General features: G+C 38.6%; 4 protein-coding genes across 4 annotated transcripts; 3 read left to right on the plus strand and 1 right to left on the minus strand.

Moving 5' to 3' along the window:
* Positions 1–381: 381 nt before the first annotated feature.
* LOC119073441 (zinc finger CCCH domain-containing protein 14) lies at positions 382–4,489 on the minus strand. Its single transcript, XM_037178935.1, has 6 exons — positions 4,330–4,489; positions 3,888–4,125; positions 2,323–3,826; positions 1,764–2,242; positions 1,451–1,696; positions 382–1,385 (listed from the first exon to the last, which is right to left on the minus strand). Exons 1-6 carry the CDS (start codon positions 4,366–4,368, stop codon positions 1,156–1,158), a joined length of 2,736 nt encoding a protein of 911 aa, XP_037034830.1. The 5' UTR covers positions 4,369–4,489; the 3' UTR covers positions 382–1,155.
* Positions 4,490–6,521: 2,032 nt separating this feature from the next.
* Positions 6,522–10,770, plus strand: LOC119073460 (dual specificity protein kinase TTK). The gene is made up of 6 exons (XM_037178962.1): positions 6,522–6,688; positions 7,507–7,599; positions 7,663–8,544; positions 8,615–9,017; positions 9,091–9,267; positions 10,580–10,770. The coding sequence occupies exons 1-6, from the start codon at positions 6,612–6,614 to the stop codon at positions 10,676–10,678; spliced, it is 1,731 nt and encodes a 576-aa protein (XP_037034857.1). The 5' UTR covers positions 6,522–6,611; the 3' UTR covers positions 10,679–10,770.
* A 1,199-nt stretch (positions 10,771–11,969) lies between these two features.
* LOC119073476 (chymotrypsin-2-like) lies at positions 11,970–13,133 on the plus strand. The gene is made up of 4 exons (XM_037178986.1): positions 11,970–12,463; positions 12,525–12,643; positions 12,703–12,768; positions 12,944–13,133. The coding sequence occupies exons 1-4, from the start codon at positions 11,976–11,978 to the stop codon at positions 13,072–13,074; spliced, it is 804 nt and encodes a 267-aa protein (XP_037034881.1). The 5' UTR covers positions 11,970–11,975; the 3' UTR covers positions 13,075–13,133.
* Positions 13,134–14,020: 887 nt separating this feature from the next.
* Positions 14,021–15,244, plus strand: LOC119073466 (chymotrypsin-2-like). Its single transcript, XM_037178974.1, has 4 exons — positions 14,021–14,516; positions 14,575–14,693; positions 14,756–14,821; positions 15,060–15,244. Exons 1-4 carry the CDS (start codon positions 14,029–14,031, stop codon positions 15,188–15,190), a joined length of 804 nt encoding a protein of 267 aa, XP_037034869.1. The 5' UTR covers positions 14,021–14,028; the 3' UTR covers positions 15,191–15,244.
* The last annotated feature ends 2,986 nt before the right edge of the window (positions 15,245–18,230 follow it).

Consider the following 18,230-nt stretch of genomic DNA (forward strand, 5'->3'; position numbering starts at 1 on the left):
GTCACATAGAACTAGTTTGTGAAGAAGTCAATTTTTATCCCGTTGGAGCACGTGCACCTTGACTATGATGTTAACACATTAACAAAAAATGTCATTTAAAAATTAGAAGTTGCAAGACTTTTTGGAAATACAACTTTGTTCAGCCAAATTTAGAGTGACAAACATTTCAAGGCAGAGAGAGAGAGAGAAGAGAGAGACACAGAGAGAAGGAATACGAAATGTGATAACTCGAAAATATTCTGTGTTTTTTGTCCAATTGTACTTCCAAATCTTAACACATTCAGTGGCTGACGATACATCGAATCGGTATCTCTTCCATCTTACCATTTAGTGCTTCGATCAATTTGGCTTTTCCTAACAATTTTTTGTTCAACGATTGACAATTATTAATTAAACCGTGCTGATTGATAAAGCTGTAAAACGATCCTTTACCCTCACTCCCACACTAACAACGCAAAAGTTATTTTTTATTTTCAAATTAAATTTATCATTTTCTTCAAACTTGCCATCGTCATGACCGACGCGGATATTTTATAAAAGCAGAAACAACACGGAGTTCCGAGATGGCTTAGTTGAAGAGAAATTTGTCTTAGCAATTGGATAGCATCACTCAGACTATTATATACATTGCTTAGCAACCGAAATTAATTTACGTCGAAGAATCGGATCCGGTATCATCCAATTCGTAATTTCAGTACAAGCGGAGGATGAACGTAGAACAAAATGGCCAAAATTTTAAAACTTTTGATGGTTCTTACAGTCATGATGTGTACAGTAGACAAATTTTCGGGAGCATTTAGAGCAAACTGTAAACATGTTCTGGTAATAACATTCTTATAGCGAGCAGTGAATTTTAACAATTCAAATTTTATTCCTTCAATTCGGTTTAGGAATTTCTGAATAAATTCAATTATTTACAATGCAAAAAAATATTGGAGAAACAGTCCACCCGACCGTTTGATATTGGCTAATTATATTGCTCAACATTCCCCCATCGCAAACTACAGCAAACCTACCGTCAAAGGCTTCAAAATGCGATTAATATTGCATCGCAACATGAGCTTGTCTTCGACCATTCAAAGTTTAATTTTTTCCACTAAATTTCTTAATTTTTTGCTCCATTCTCTCCCGCTTCCAATCGACGACTAAGACCCTTCAAAAATCCATCGGCGCCACCCATTTCAATTTGTTGGCATGTGTCGGTGCATCGAAATGGTAAAAATTGCATTCCGCTTTGTTGGCACAATTTTTACCAAAGTGACACGGTTTCGGATGATAGAACTGGCACGACGTATTGCTGCATTTCGGATAAAATTTACATTTTACCGACGAGTTGACAGCGGTACCAATGGATTTGTAGTTCATGACCGGAACGACATGCGATGCTGCAAAGAATGCAAAGTCGCGATAAGTTTATCAATAGCAGCGGAAATCGGATAGTGGCACTTACATAGCGGAGGCGCTGCAGTGACAACAGCTGTGTGAGAGAAATTGCATCCCAATCGCGTGCAGGTTAAATCGAATTTGCATTTCGGATGAATATACAGACATTTGTCGCCGAATTTGCAGTTGGGAAATATTTTGCACGGGCTGGTCGGATGCACGAATTCGCATTGTTCGCCCTTGCCGCAAGATGGATAAAATTTGCAACGTTCCTTCGTTTTCGTTTTGTCGGTGAGGCTAACTGAGTTGAGAACTGGAATGGGATCAACAATTCAATAGTCAGAACATGATCACACACAACAGGGATCAATTTAACTTACGTGGCGGCAGATTGTCATATTTTTTGCTAACTTCCGACCGTTTAATCGTCAATTTCTGACCGTCTTCACCAGACCCAATGTTATCGTCGTCCGTATTTTGATCGTCTCGCATTTTACTCCGCTTTTCGTCATTCAAATCGAATCGGATCGGCGACAGACGACTTCGTTTTCTGCTAACACTACTCCGTTCGACTTCCCTGCGCAGTTCCTCTTCGTCCTCTGTGTCATTTTTTATGATTAATTTATTTACTTTCTGCGCTGCAATGTCTACGCGCATCGGTGACGACGTCCTTTCTTTCTCTTTCTGAATCACCCCGTCCACGGATCGTTTTACTAACTTTTCGGATTGAGCGACGGCACCATTGACTTCGGTTCGTTTTCTATCGATCGTCTTGGCTTTGCTGGTCGGTATATACTTGTCCGCATTCAATGTCACCACAAATTTAGTTTGATCGTCGGTTGTCGGCTTGTATGTGTACCTGGAAGAGAAAGATTCGAATGAAGAAAACACTTAAGAAACTCAAGAAGGTGCGACTAAGTCATCAATGCTTCCGCTTACCGTTTAATTTCCTCGTCACTGTTAATATTGACTGGTGTGTAAGCGTCCTCCTCTTCGAATTCTTCAACATCGGATATCATAGCCGTAACGTACTCGTCATCGCCTTCTTCAACATACTCGGCAACATCATCGTCTTCGTCGTCTTCGTCAGGTGTTTGATCCTCTGTCCGTGTAACCTCGATGACAATATTTTTCTTGCCTTTTCCGATGCGGCTGTTGTTGTCCCGAAACGACTTCGTAAATAACTTTTGTGCACGACCTGCGCCAGCATTCACATTTTGTACGGATGGTGATTCCGGTCTAGGCTTCACCATAGCCGTCGATTTCTGGGCTTCGGCGACCGCTTTCAGCAGTAAATTCTTACTCGCTTGTTTGTTTGATGGGACTATTGGTCGTGGCTTCACTCGAATCACCGAGTTAACAGGAACTTCGACAACGGCATCCTCGTACTCTGGCTTCGGTGGTGCGACAATGACACGAGATCCGATTCGTTGTTTGGCCGTTAGTTTTACCGCCGACTCTTTTACCGTGTTCTCTTCAACGATTTTACTCTTCCCGACACGCTCTCTCAGATCTCTGACGATTTCGCGATTTTTCTCACGATCCACTAAGCCCCGCGACAATTCTCGTGATCGCAGCTCTCTGATTTGTTCACGATTGTGAGACGAAGCGGCACGATTCACTGGTTCCGCTGGACCATCACGGTCTCGAGATCTTATCGCACCGCGATCGTTCTGACTAAGTTTTGATCGTTTGTCTTCATCGTTCCTCCGAAACACCGGCACATACATTTCTTGCTCGACACGTCGATTCGCCGACAAACTGATCACATTTTCCCTATTCGCAGATGCAGACGGCTTAACGCCCAGTCTTTCCATAACCGATTTTTTCGCCTTTGCTGCCGTGTCCGAATTTTCCGATTGACTTTCATTGAAAACGATTTGAACTCTCTGCGATCGACTGTGCGCTATTTTGTCGCCCACCTTCATCGCACTTGTTTGACCTGAGTTCGGATAGCGTTTCTTGCCGCTAAAATCGTCATCGTCTTCGCCCAAATCATCATCGTCCTCGATTTTAACGAAATCCTCGTCTTCCGATTCCTCCGAATTCAACGTTCGCAGATGCCGTTTCGCTTTGTTGATTTGCTTTTGCAATTCGGCCAGATCATTCAATTCTTTGCGACGATTGACTTTGACCACCTCGTTCTCGGCGATTTCGGTTATCGTCGGTATGTCAAAGTCATCGGACGATTTTTTGTCATTCGATTCTTTGGCCAAATGCTCCGATTTGGTTTTGACGTTAACGGCATTCTCTAGCATGAGACCGGTTTTGGCCTTTTGAATCAAATGGTCGGCAAAAACATCGGTGATGGATGGCGGTGGTGGTGTGGCTGGCTTCTGTTGTGGATCAGTGCTGTCTTGTGATTTAGTTTTGTGAGATCGCTTCAATTTCTTGTCCTTCTTTTTCTTGTCAGTGGATTCAGAGGTGGACGCCTTCCGTTTTGCTGGTCCAACAAAATTGAAATCAATTTCGAATGACGAGAACATCAGTTATAAATCACTTACCGGATGACGATGTTGTTGCCGTTGTTGTGGTTGGCGGAAGTGTAACTTCCTGTAACTTTTGTAACACTTGATGCAGCCAGCCGACAAACGGATCAGTGTTTGATCCTAAAAACAAATTTAAATCTTCCGTCATCTGTTGTTTGGATCGTTTATTTGCGACCATAATCATGACGTAGTCAGGCAATTCGTCGTCTATGTATCCCGTTCCCAATTCGATCAGTTTTGCCTTAACGGCACTCTGCAATAGAAGGGAAACGGTCCATTAAAGCGGTTTGAATGGAACGAGAGTCGATAATGTTCGCAAGTGACAAATGGATAAGAAGAGAAAATTTTATTTAATCAAACATTCCTAACCTGAAAAATGTTATGGGGGACGGAAAAGGAAAATAAACAATCGATAAATTGATCGCTTATTTCGTTCTTTACATTTCGGACGACTTACCCTCATCTTCTGGCCCACTTCTGTTCCTATTGTATCCATTTTCACTATGGATCGGACTGATGGTTTGCTTATGATTAACAAAAAAATAATTAATTCAATGGGAGACGATTTTATTCGATGAAAGAAAACCAATTGACAGCTGTCTCGCAGTGCTGTCAGAAATGTATATTTTCTAGACGTTGTATCCGTTGTTTTGCGTTGTTCAACATCCCTTCTATTCCCCTCTTTACCCAAAAATAACGGGAATAGCCCATGCTATGAAAGAACAGGTTAAGGCCAAGGTATGGGCGGAGGTAATGTCATATATAACCGATTCAGAAGTGCGGTGACACGAAAGTTGGATACAAACGCCATCTATTAACCATAAGCATAGAAACCTGGGCCATCTGGTTTGTGATAGGCACAATATTTTGTGAAACACATGTAAATCATAGTCAACCATTTAAAAAAAAAAGATGTCATGGGCATCGAACTTATGTGCTACACTGCGCGTCTGCATGACATTACCTTTACACTATATTTACTTTGGTTAAGACACTTTTGAGTTAACAACTAGACATACTTGGTTAAACCTACTCATTACAGATTTGATAAATGTCAACCTGATAAACAGCAAGGTTCTGAAAGAACAGGTTCAGACACCTTTGATTTGAAGACGGTGAAACCAATATTTTTCTGTTCTGCCATCTACATTTATGAAAATTATATGACGACAAAAATTTAAAAAAATGTAAGTTATTTTGTTCAAGTTGAATTTTTACATAATTTGTAATGGGTGCGTTTAACAAAGTTGGAGAGCTGGCGTTTCGATTCGTGCCACCTCACATCTGATTCGATTATATTATGACATCGTCTGTCCTCTATGTATATACCTTGGTTACGTCAGTAATACTACAAAATAAAGAAATTTTCATGATTTTCACCGACTAAAAGCTGGGTCGTAGTTTTTTATTATTATTATTTTAAATGACATAAATTACAAGGTTCTGACATAAGAGGTTAGGACACTTCTGAGTTGATCACGAGGACAGTGAAACACAAATTTTGATAATTTACACAGGTTTACACACGTCAAACCAACTCATTACGGATTGTGTGAAATGTCAACTTAATAAAAAAAAAAATTCCTTCAAGTTTTCTTTTCATACAATCTATAATGAGTGTGTTACCAAACATGTCTAAATTGTCTAAATTGTCAAAATTTGCCTTCGTAAGTGTCTTAACCTGTTCCTTCAGAAGCTTGGTAACTTAGAGATGGAGATGGATAAAACTGATAAAACTGCTGCAAAAAGGTAATGTGACACCTTGATCTGCCATATCATCGACACACTTGTGTCTAAGTTTTAGAACAGCGAGTTTTTTTTTTTAAATAAAATGACCAATCACAGGAATTATGCATACCAACAACAGTTACGTTGATAGTTTTCAAACTGAACTGAAATCGTACTGAAATTATCATGTGTCAAAATCATACCCATCATACCTCTTTTCACCAATCGACACTTTTCTATACCGTAATCTACTGTTGGAAACATATAGTTATCAGAGAAATGATAACAGATGGCGCTGCGGCCGTGAATGTCCATACAAGCCAGAGGAAACAGCGATTTCATATGAAGAAACTCACCTCTCAATGAAAATCATTGAAAGGTGAGTTTGTTTATATGAAATCGCTGTTTCCTCCGCTTCATACAAATTTTGACATTAGACCATACCTATAGAGTATACTTTCATTAGAGTGTAACCATATGGTTGTAGAGGAATATTCATGCTAAAATTTCACCTCTCGTGATGACTTTCTTTTTTTATGTACAATCAGCAGTGGTCTGTTCCAATGTATCTCATAAAATGCAATGAAAGTATGCTCTATATGTATGGTCTAATGTCAAAATTTGTATGGAGCGAAGGAAATAGCGATTTCATATAAACAAACTCACTTTTCATTAGCGGTGAGTTTGTTTATATGAAATCGCTATGTCCTCCCCTACATACAAAGTTTGACATTCGACCATACCTTGAGTTGACGTTCATTGGTCTTTTTATTTCGGATCTTATCCCACTTGTGTATAATGAATGCAATAATTTATTAAACTGCAGGAGCAACACTGCATAATTGTAGTTGGCATCACTGGCTCATATGTTTATATTGTACACACAGATGGCAGTGTGACATGTGTCAAAGTCGTCAAAGTGCGTTTTAAAAAACAAAAGAAATGTCCAGTTATTAACAGTCGTACCTCTATCATTAGTGTAACGAAATTTATTTTATTTAATTTAGTAAAATGTACCGCTATCCGAAGCGATTGAGTGAACTATCGCCGATAAGCTTAACAGATGAAGAATCCGAAGGGGAAACTAGGTACGTATTCATCTGCTATCGACAACAAAAAAACGAAAAAACATGAGCGAAGACCGGTGGGCTGTGTTTTGTTATTTATAAGGAAAACGCTCGGTAAAACTAATGAAGCAAACGATTTTTCGCGTTAAACCGAAGAAGTAATAGATTTTATAGGTAGTTTCGCAATAATTTAAGAGTGATATCGCCAAAACTTGAACCAATTTGAAAACACGGGTTCGGCGATCCGGGCGAGCTATAGCGCGTTGGATTCGTCTTTCAATTCTAGACAATACGTATCTTTTCCTTTTTTTATTAATTGTGTACTCTTGGTGTAAATTAGTAAAATGCAGGCACATGTCATAGGGTAGGGAAAACACTTTTTTAGTATTAACTCGAGGTAGACGATTTTTTAAAAGCTGAAATGTTGTGCGAGTGTGCGCCTCTAAAAGACCTATCATTAGAGTATAGGCACGAGTCGGTAACCACTGTATGTTCGGGAGTAAACAATGAAAGTATAGTCGATTTTTGCACAGTACTGCTGGCCTGCAACAGAACGTTTCCGTGAAACCGACTATGGGGTGTTGTAGCTGGACACACTCACTATCATCCCACGTAAACTAAACCTCAGAAAAATTGTGTTGCAGGCCAGGATGTTGCACGAAGTAAAAAGTTGCCCAAATTTAACCAATTTTTTCATAGTTTCGAGTTCAACGAACGGTGTTAAAGTCTGATTGTGATCAAAAATTATCGTAAAGTTACTTAAGAGCAAATTAGGCCCCATTGAATGTCAACCGTCTGAGTCTCGTTGTGTTGATGAAATTTTTTAATTTCCATTTTAGTTCGAAAAAATCGCCGGTCAAACTACAACCGAAACGATTGGATGAACTTTATTCAGAATCATCTGTCTTCGACGAGTTGTATGAGGATGATGAGTAAGTCGTATGAAATTCAATCACTTCCAACGTTTCTTACCGTTCAACATCTATCCATTTCAGTCCTGCTCAATCAAATGAAAGTTCCGGCTTTGATGAAAAGGATATTGATAGCGAAAGGGACCGTAAATCATCAACACCGTTTGGCAAAGAAAATGATCGCAATTCAGCAAACTGGAATGGGGCATCTTCATCTGGAACGTGTAAGCGAAATGGACAACAGTTGTCACACGAAAGAAATCTCAGCAAGCCATCCGAATCAACTGCTACAATGCGTTCGATGACAAAAAATTACTTCGACCCGGAGTCAGCTAAAAAGGCAACCGATCCACAACCCAGATCGCTACTTTTCAGCCCAATCGAACTATTAAAGGCCACACAGAAAAATGCCCAGAATATGCCACAACATCCGATCGATGATTTCTTCGCCACGCCGTCCATCAAACCACCGCTAACCACTGGTCGCATCATTTTTTCCAGCAGTCAAAACAAACAGCGTCAACCACGCAAACTAACTCCAGATTATCAGAAGACCTTGTTCACTACTCCGCAGGCCGTTACCAACAGTCACATTTCCACCAGTGACTACGGAACGGACAGTTTTAATTCTCTCAGGAACCCTTTATTCTTGACGGTGCTTTCGCCGATTGACGAGGAAAAAATTTCGATTGATGATTTCAATTCACTTAGTGCTAATGATTCGGGCACGGCCCTGGAGAACAAAGTGATCGAGATCAACGGGAAAGAGTTCATTTTGAAAAAGAAAATCGGCAGCGGTGGTTCGTGTCTGGTATATTCAAGTAAATGTAAATTAAATGGAGCCGATCGGGCCTTGAAAGTGGTCAATTTACGGACCGATCCGGCCAATGTGGAGAGCTACTTGAATGAAACGAAGTGCCTAGAAAAACTGCAGGGGAATGCAAATGTCATCAAATTGTTTGAGTAGTAAGTATTGACTGACCGAGTACACGCACCTTAATTCCTATTTAACTCTACAACTGCGTTTCCCTTTCAGTTTACATCGTCCCGACAAGTATTCTCTATTCCTGGTCATGGAACTGGGCGAAACCGATCTGAATAAAGTATTAAAATCGTACGAATCCGATATACCGCTGCTCACGATCATATCCTATTGGCATCAAATGTTAACGGCCGTCAAATGCATCCACGATAATCACGTCATCCATTCCGATTTGAAGCCGGCCAATTTCCTGATCGTCAACGGTCGACTGAAGTTAATCGATTTCGGCATTGCCAGCAGCATGTCGTTGGATGCGACCAGTATCAACAAATTTCAACAAACTGGCACGCTTAATTACATCAGTCCGGAAGCACTGATTGATACTTCGACGGGCAGCACGCCTCAGAAGATGGTGGGTCAGGAAGGAGGCACGTCGCAGAAGAGGAATCGGTACAAGGTAAACGGTCGTTTTGGAATTTTTTCTTCCTCGACATTTTCGCCACGTAACACAATCTGATTTTCTGCCGTAGATTTCGAGAAAATCGGACATATGGTCGCTGGGATGCATATTCTATCTGACAGTTTATCGGCGAACACCATTTTCGCATATCAAACAATTTTATGCGAAATTTGCAGCAATCACCAGTCCAGATACCGCAATCGATTATCCATCGCTACCGGTCTACTATCCACCCATGTTGTCTGAGGTAAGATTTGATCGTTGACAGCCTAGCTTGCAGACCGCAAATTTTCACTCTTTAATGCCCCGACGAGACAAACATTTTTACTAACATTGCCAGTACTATGCCTTCCGAAGATGATGAAACGGACACATGCGACAAGCAAGACGAGATAATACTCAGACAATAGTTATTTGTTCACCGAGGGAAAAAGGGTTGGAAATTGCATTTCGAGTTTGTTGTTGAAGTCACCCGGGAAAATACAATTTTTTATCCCTCGGTGAACACAACGTTGAACACAACAAAGGCTTTTGAAGTCTCACCGAAGGGGAGAAAATGACTATTTTCTCTCCTGTACATTGCGAAAAAAGGTCATTCAACATGAACAGTAAATTTTTCGACGCTCTTACTTTGTAAATTATAAATTTAATTTGTTCGCCTAATTTCTCACTATTATAAAATGTTTAAGATAATGTCAAAAAGAGTGTCACCCAACACCCATCGAACTCAGCTAAATTTCCATACAAATTTTGACGTATCACCCATCAAAACCGATTGTTTAATTATCTTTTCTCTCTATTTTTTGCCTCTTTAAACACTATACTTGGATTACTTAAACATTTAGCATGGAAAATACCGATTTCATTTAAGACTTTTATGCCTGAGACCTTAACACTCATTCTTCTAATTGTGGACATGGCGACAATTTAGAGCACCGAAAGTCCCACTTTCCGAATTGAAAATCGATGAAAATCCGTGAAAAATTAAAATTCACAAAAACGATAAGAAAGGTGCACATGGTGCCTATTCCCGTGAATTTAAGAATTCGTAACTTTACAGTTGTCACCTTAAAAGTTACGAATTGTATGGACCATTCTTAGCATTAAGGTGAAAACTGTCAAGGTACGAATTCTTAAATTCACGAGAATCGACGCCCAGAGCTGTAGTGGTCATGCTGCTTTTATGACAAATTTAAATAATTTAATTTTCCAAAATGGTTGAATTTCTACCAAAAAGGCATAAGGTGTATCACACGAGCGTAATACTATTGCGAAGAATTTTATTAAGTTTTAAGAATTTTGAGTAAAGCATTGAATTCTAAAAATTCTCTAAAATTCCTAAATCGAGGAATCTTAAATAATAATTTTTGGATGTTTAATTTAAACTTTAAATTTAGGACATTTGAAGAGTTTTCGGGAAGTAACTCAACAACCATCCAATAAATAAATAAAAAATATCGTTGTCTCGTTGGCTGCAGAATATTCTTCTTCAACAGGAACATTGAACATAGACAAATTCAACACGTAATTTATTGAAATTTTTCTTTTATTATTTTCAGATGATCCAAAAATGTTTGCAGTTCAACCCGCAAAACAGAAGTTCCGCAGCTGAATTACTAAACTATCCGATGAATATGATTGATCCGTCTATTTCTTAATTGCTTCGTTTGTAGAAATATTTATTTTTTTTACTTTTACATAAAATTGCTTGCTACCACTAATGCCAACCAATAAATTATATTTCTAAAGTTTTATTGTGTTTTCAATTCCACTTTATACATTCATTTTATCAGCACAACCCGGCACCTGAACAAAATATTGTATCAAAGCGGTAGACTGAATTTCGCCAATGCTTGTCTGTGATCAACTACTGATCGAAACCAATCTTTATGCGAGCAGTGCTGCACTCCTTGAATCTAATCTCATACTGTTTAGTCCGAGAATATGAGACACTGAGACTAGCAAATGTGTGGGAATTGAGGATGTAATCGTCTTTTCGAGTGTCTGGGGAAACTTAAAAATTTAGTGCAAAGAAGAATCAAATCTAAGGAATTTAACTCAAATCAAGAGGGGACAAACTTTTTAGTGTATCAACAGCTAGACAGCCTTGATACACTATAACACCACACACATTGTTTAAGTTAATTTCAAATTTCTAACCTAACGAAACACCAATCCAACCGAAAAATAGAGGAGGCAGCAGCAGATGCTCCCCGTTGAGTGTGTGGAGTTAGCAGCAGCAGATGTTCCCCGTTGAGTGTGTGGAGTGAGCTGTTTATTATAACAGCAAAAATTCTGTTCTCATCTCAGTGACGAAATGAGAAAATTTCGTTGACAAAAACGTTGTATGAAACTCGGTGATAAATGCCTTCAAAGGCACTCGATGTGTATTGTCACGCTCGGCCTACCCTACGGCCTCGAGTGACAATCTACACATCTAGTATTTATCACTCAGTGACATAAATAACTATTATGCAACTCAGCACCTTAATGTTCGAAAACTGCGAACTTACGATGTCTCTGTTGCATAAATCGTTGTATGAGTTTCGATGCAAAGTACTTTGCTGTCTGCTGCCAGAAAACGACAAAATCCAATTTATAACATTTTCTGGCCGTAAGACAACAAAATATTGTAACTGTACTGTCTCGCTGGGAACTTTTGCGTGTCGGCTCGAAATATAAACTTCAACACGCTTCAACAAAAAAATGTCCCAGCAAGACAGTAATGTACTATTATCAGGCTCAAGATGTGTATAATGACACACGGCCTGCGACGTAGCATAGCGCACTAGAGAAAATTAGAAAAATTTAGCTCTAACTGGTTAACAGACTGTTCGCTTCTACCTCCTCTTATAAGCGGTTTGAAGTGTCTGTCTTGCTGTAGATTATAGATTCGTGTTTCGTATATAAGAACGTGCAAGTAAGATGTGAATTCAGTCATACTCAAGCTTGGTAATGATGAACATCGTTCTGAGTTTCACGTTTTGCTTGTTCATAGTCGTCACAGCCGGCTCGACTGATCTTGCTGCTGCTCCAAGTATTCAAGTTGTTGGTGGAAATGAAGCTGCCAGATATCAGTTTCCTTACATGGCTACTCTATACATGCATCCGTCAAATGCTGTTTGTGGAGGCTCTTTAATAACAACTAAAACCATCCTGACTGCAGCCCATTGCATTCAAGATGTAGCGCCCGGAAATTGGACGAGCATCGTGTTTGGAAGTCTAGTGTTAGATAAGTATCCACCAGACGAACCAGATCAAATCATCAAAAATGCAACAGGCGTACTCTGGCACCCCAATTTCTCAACGGATTCGTTTGGTGTTTACAACGACATTGGATTGGTTTTCTTCCAGCCTGTTCCGCTTGGACGTGCTATAGCTGTTGTCGCATTGCCAACGAGTGCAAGCAATAACTATTTAAATGCTAACGTTGTACTGACTGGGTATATATCAGTGTCCGTCAGTTTAATTGGAGAGTTTGTATTTAATTGCACCATTTAATAGATGGGGAATGACCTCAAGCACTACTAGTTCACCGAACTTACATTACGCGTACACCAAAGTGATATCTAACCTCAACTGCAGGCTACAGACAATCCCTTTCTCTATACAATCTTCGCATGGTAAATCACAATTTTCGTTCCATTTATTGGGCTGATATGAACTGACCATTTTCTTTTAGTGTGTACCAGTGGAACCGCTGCAGGCGAAGATGTTGGAGCTTGTGCCGGAGACTCAGGAGGACCAGGTAATTTATTACAAGTCTCAATTTCATATCAGCGAGATCGTAAAAAAATTACAAAATAGTAATTCGTCTAAAAGACAATGCATACCAAACCAACATAAAATGCAAAATATCCATTCGTCTCGACATATAGCTTCTGATTCTTCTGAAGTTTTGTTAATTTCGTTTTTTTTTTCAGTCGTAACAACAGGTACTAATCCGGTGCAGATCGGCGTCATAAGCGTTGGTGGTACTTGTAGTGGCAGCAGACCTACAATTAATACAAGAATCACCTCACATTTGACTTGGATAAACGCCAATAAAATCTAACGAAACAAATGTACTTATTATCGTTTCGAATGCAATAAAATTGTCGTTTTGGCAAAAAGTGTTATTTTTCTGACTCGGCTCTTTTTCTGCAATGTAAATGTATAAACACGGCAGAGTAAAGTTAGCAGTGCATTTGGTACCTTATTTGACGTTTCGAAAATTAGTCGCATCTGCCTGGTTTATAAATGTTCGATAGGGTATTTCGTAGATTTTAGCGTGCATACTGCGCACTATTTGAATGACGTCTAAGGAGGAAATTCATCTGTTACCACAACAACCCCCAGTAAAAAAAATTTGTAAGTGAGACTTCTCAAAATACTAAATCGAACGAATTCAGACTTCTCAGTCCTCAGCTTCATACAAAATTTTCTTCACTAAGACCTCACTGAGAAGTCTGAATTCGATCGATTAAGGCTTTGTGAGAACTTTTTTTTTACTCGGGGCCTCCCAATTTTCCGTTTCGATTGATGTAATGTATGGCTTCCACTCAATATTTTACACCTTTTTTCATCTTCAACCAACTACTTTACTCAAGTTTTTCGACCAAACCAACTCACTTTTCACATGTATCCCTGAACAATGAGCAATTGGGACTGTCATTTATGGCCAGGGCGGAGTAAGAGTTGCGAGGCTTTGTTCTGGTGCCTGTTTATAGTGTGTTGAAATTACACATCGTGTGACATATGTCGCCGAGTTTCACACAACGATTTGCACAATAAAGGCAACGAAAGTTTTAATTTTCGTCACCGACAACAATCGAAATTAAATATTGAAAACAAACTTACATTCGACGACGAAAATTAGAAAAATTTAGCTTTAACTGGTTAACAGACTGTTCGCTTCTACCTCTCTTTTAAGCTGTTTGAAGTGTCTGTCTTGCTGTTAGATTCATGTTTTTCCTATATAAAAATGTGCAACACTGAGATGTGAATTCAGTTATACTCAAGCTTGGTAATGTTGAGCATCGTTTTGAGTTTCACGTTTTGCTTGTTCATAGTCGTCACAGCCGGCTCGACTGATCTTGCTGCTGCTCCAAGTATTCAAGTTGTTGGTGGAAATGAAGCTGTTAGATATCAGTTTCCTTACATGGCTACTCTATACATGCATCCGTCAAATGCTGTTTGTGGAGGCTCTTTGATAACAACTAAAACCATCCTAACTGCAGCCCATTGCATTCAAGATGTATCCCCAGGAAATTGGACGAGCATCGTATTTGGAAGTCTAGTGTTAGATAAGTATCCACCAGACGAACCAGATCAAATCATCAAAAATGCAACGGGCGTACTCTGGCACCCCGACTTCTCAGTCACTTCGCTCGGCGTTTTCAATGACATTGGATTGGTTTTCTTCGAGCCTGTTCCGCTTGGACGTGCTATAGCTGTTGTCGCATTGCCAACGAGTGCAAGCAATAACTACTTAAATGCTGATGTTGTATTGACTGGGTATAAATCGACGGTCAGTTTAATTGAAGATTTTGCATTTAATTGCACCATTTAATAGATGGGGAATGACCTCAAGCACTACTAGTTCACCGAACTTACATTACGTGTACACCAAAGTGATATCTAACACCAACTGCCAGCTTCAGACAATTCCTTTTTCAGTGCAATCTTCGCATAGTAATTACAAATTTTTGTACAATTTATTGGGCTAATGAAATGAAGTGACCCTTTTCTTTCAGTGTGTACCAGTGGAACCGCTGCAGGTGAAGATGTGGGAGCTTGTGCCGGAGACTCAGGAGGACCAGGTAATTGATTACAAATATCAACTATAAATCAGCGGAGTGACGGGGCGGGATCTTAGAATTCGTCTAAAAACACTATACCAACCCAACACATGAGATGCAAAGTACTCATTCGATTCTTTGTAGGACATCCAATAATTAAAATGACATCCAAAAATAAACAAAAAATCGGAAATTATAGACTTGCCTTCACATCTCATAATTTCAAGTAATTTTGTTCATTTTTTTTTTAATTTTTCAGTTGTAACAACAGGCGCAAATCCAGTGCAGATCGGTGTTATAAGTGTTGGTGGTACTTGCAGTGGTAACAGACCTACAATTAACACAAGAGTCACCTCACATTTGACTTGGATAAACGCCAATAAAATCTAACAAGAAAATTATGTTTTCGTTTTGAATGCAATAAAATTATTAATTTCGTTTGGGAAAAAGGTTTAGTTTTTATGTATTGGGGTTCTCGTAGTTACAATCCAATGGTGGCTTCTCCATCACGAAGAAGTGGTTTCCGTAATGAATTAATTTCTATTCGTGTTCCCAAGGACACGGTCTGAAACCTATGCCATATTATTACATTAATCGATACAAAAATACGATTGGTTCTGTGACTTTTAATTTTGAGCTTCAGAAGGTGCACTGATAAAGTAAGCAATTTCTCGAAATTTGCATAGTTACTTTTCTCAACGCTGGTCAAACACCTGCAACCAAATCTATTTTTTAATGAAAGCAAACACATCCGTGGTCGTTATTGTCAGTTTACATTTTTCAAGAAGGATTCTGGTGAGCAGATATCATTGAAAATAAAATGTGAAACGCACAAATGTCCGTACCATTCAAAAAAAAAACTTCAAAAACTTTAAATACCCAAGAGTGTGACGCAAGTCTTTATGTTTTAACTTAAAAAATGGCTGATATAGCTAGGGGTGACACACTCTGCGCCTCAGCTCAAAGATTTTACTAGAGAAAATTTTCGCGAAATAAAAACGATTGCGTCACAAATGGTATATGATTCGGCTATCATCGTTAAGGATACTTTATTTCAAGACATATTGTTACTTCTATCCAAAAAATGTGAATTCTTGAAGAACTGGGAAGATAGTGAATCAAGCGGAGTAATAAAATTTTAAGAACCAGTCAACTACCACCTCATTCTCAGTAATCCAAAAAGTCGAGAAGGGAGCCCATACAAACAGTCAAAAGTCCTCAAAATCCTAGAATTCTACTGGTAGGAGCGGTACGGGGAAAAAACGTTTTTCGCCATTGTTCCTTATTTCTTGAAGATTACCCGTCAAAATTGTCTCATACAAAAATATTTACCTGTACAATGAGGTTAATGTTTTAATTTAACGCACTTGTCGTTGCACGATATGCACACCAATTGTCCTTGTGCCGAGATTGGAATCGAAAAACTTGATATAAATGCGACAATAAAAGTATATGAAGTTTATTTTATACCAGGCGTTCGAGATTTGGATCATTTTTATCGGTTGCGCGAGAAATGAAAGCGCATGTATAGATAAAGAAGTGCTTCCATGTGCAAAGTTTATTATCAAGCGTTGGTTATTTGACACATTTTTATTGTCTGGATTCTGTATGTCCGTTTATTTGTTAAGATTATCAATTTCTACAATAAAATACGAATAAGTACACTTGTAGACAATAATGGCAAATCTATGAGATAAAAATTACCTCAATTTTTCGAGTCAATGGGAAAATGGCTTTTTGTGCATCGAATGATCTCGGCTGAATCTCGGAAAATATGACAGATAGAAAGTTTGTTTAAAAGCCAAATTTATAGAGCTTTAGATTCTAGTCAACTTTCAGGCTTTTCCCCTAAAGTCGCTCATTCAGGAGCTACGAGCGTTTTAGATGTGAGATATGTGACCTATATGACCGTTGTAAGGGTCTAAAAGTGTCTTTCGGAGTTTAAGAGGTGTATACTGTCGTACAGACCTGCTAAGGACTAATTAAAAAAATTGGTCTTTGAAAATTAGTTACTATTTCGTCATATGGAAGGTCACCTTCTGAAGGTGCGTCACAAATTAGAGATGTTGAGGCAACCAATGTAAATAAAATTGAAGAAGACAGAAAATATTAATTCATGAAGCCTCATCATCTGCCTCTGTGTGACGCACCTTCCCTATAATGAAATAGTAACTTGTTTGGAATAACCAATTTTTTGAACACTACATTTTGTAAATGAAAATTTGGTCGATTTTTTTAAAATTTAATGTATTCCGCGCAGTATACATTCCGGTTGTCATAAAAAATTATCATTTCAATTGAACATTGTTTTTAGCGTTTATTATCTCAGCTTTTTTCATGCAAGTTTACAATTCAAATAGTGCAGCATCGTCTTTTGCGTTCTTTGCGAAATTTTCCTTAGAGCCAATTGCGTAAACAGTCTTGACTAAATACACAATCGAACAAATAACTATAACAGAACATTGCCCGTCGCAATCGCGTGTGTTATTTAGTCAATATGTACCACTTGTGTTTTCGAATAGAAGAACAAAGAATGTCGAATGTTATGAAAAATTGAAAAAGACAACAAGTAATTTTCCGTAACAGTAGATTACATTAAATACTGCGAAAGTAACTCAATACAATACTCACAAGTGTCAGTAAAACATTTGTCAACAAAACAGCTACCGAAGCAAGGTGCTCAAAAACACACGAGTGATTTTCCGAGTATCGCATGGTTGTTTCCGATTTAATGAACTACATAACAGCAACCAGAATACATGGTTTAATGCCGACCCCATGTAAAAGTTGATTATCACATAAAATCAACCGAAAACATTCATGCATGTAATGGATCAATTTCACAGTGTATAACTGCTATGTAATGGTCAACTTTCGCATGAGACAGGTAGTAAAAAAAGTTACGTTCTCATTTGAAACTTTATATCTTCAACTGTGTGATTGCTGACCGAGCTGAAGGCAAAATAAAAAGTTCCAAACAATCTACTATTACTGCTTACAATAAGATTGCGTTTATGTGAAGCAACAAATCGATTGGAAAGGGACTGTTCGTTCCCTAAGTGCTTGAGTGTTCTCTTTTTGCAGTATATTGTACTTGAATATCCATGGATCCATGGTCTTAGATGCACGGACAGTGGAAAATGAAACGAGTTCGTGAACAAACGATAATCATAATTTTATTTTCAACATTTCTTTTAAGAAAAATAAATTTCATTTTCTAGTTTATTTGTACGGTTTTACATTAAATATTTCTTTCAAAAATCTGATGTGACCAATGGACACTGTCTATGGCATACGTTACTGTATTTACATGCTTATGTACGGTAAAGTCCACTTTACATTACTGTTTGCGATAGTGAAAATGCACTTACCGAGCACAAGCATGTAAAATCTGTAATGTCACTGTTTGTAAATGCTTGTTTTGGCTCGT

The sequence above is a fragment of the Bradysia coprophila genome, chromosome II (assembly GCF_014529535.1).
Source record: "Bradysia coprophila strain Holo2 chromosome II, BU_Bcop_v1, whole genome shotgun sequence".
NCBI classification, from domain to species: domain Eukaryota; kingdom Metazoa; phylum Arthropoda; class Insecta; order Diptera; family Sciaridae; genus Bradysia; species Bradysia coprophila.

Bases quoted from the DNA above. Each gene is read 5' to 3' on its own strand.
- LOC119073441 (XM_037178935.1), bottom strand. From the start codon at position 4,368: ATGGATACAATAGGAACAGAAGTGGGCCAGAAGATGAGG. The intron at 4,126-4,329 runs GTAAGTCGTCCG...CTTCTATTGCAG, and splicing joins AAGTGGGCCAGAAGATGAGG to AGTGCCGTTAAGGCAAAACT. The intron at 1,386-1,450 runs GTAAGTGCCACT...CATTCTTTGCAG, and splicing joins CACTGCAGCGCCTCCGCTAT to CATCGCATGTCGTTCCGGTC.
- LOC119073460 (XM_037178962.1), top strand. From the start codon at position 6,612: ATGTACCGCTATCCGAAGCGATTGAGTGAACTATCGCCGATAAGCTTA. The intron at 7,600-7,662 runs GTAAGTCGTATG...TATCCATTTCAG, and splicing joins GAGTTGTATGAGGATGATGA to TCCTGCTCAATCAAATGAAA. The intron at 9,268-10,579 runs GTAAGATTTGAT...TATTATTTTCAG, and splicing joins ATCCACCCATGTTGTCTGAG to ATGATCCAAAAATGTTTGCA.
- LOC119073476 (XM_037178986.1), top strand. From the start codon at position 11,976: ATGATGAACATCGTTCTGAGTTTCACGTTTTGCTTGTTCATAGTCGTC. The intron at 12,464-12,524 runs GTATATATCAGT...ACCATTTAATAG, and splicing joins GCTAACGTTGTACTGACTGG to ATGGGGAATGACCTCAAGCA. The intron at 12,769-12,943 runs GTAATTTATTAC...TTTTTTTTTCAG, and splicing joins CGGAGACTCAGGAGGACCAG to TCGTAACAACAGGTACTAAT.
- LOC119073466 (XM_037178974.1), top strand. From the start codon at position 14,029: ATGTTGAGCATCGTTTTGAGTTTCACGTTTTGCTTGTTCATAGTCGTC. The intron at 14,517-14,574 runs GTATAAATCGAC...ACCATTTAATAG, and splicing joins GCTGATGTTGTATTGACTGG to ATGGGGAATGACCTCAAGCA. The intron at 14,694-14,755 runs GTAATTACAAAT...CTTTTCTTTCAG, and splicing joins TTCAGTGCAATCTTCGCATA to TGTGTACCAGTGGAACCGCT.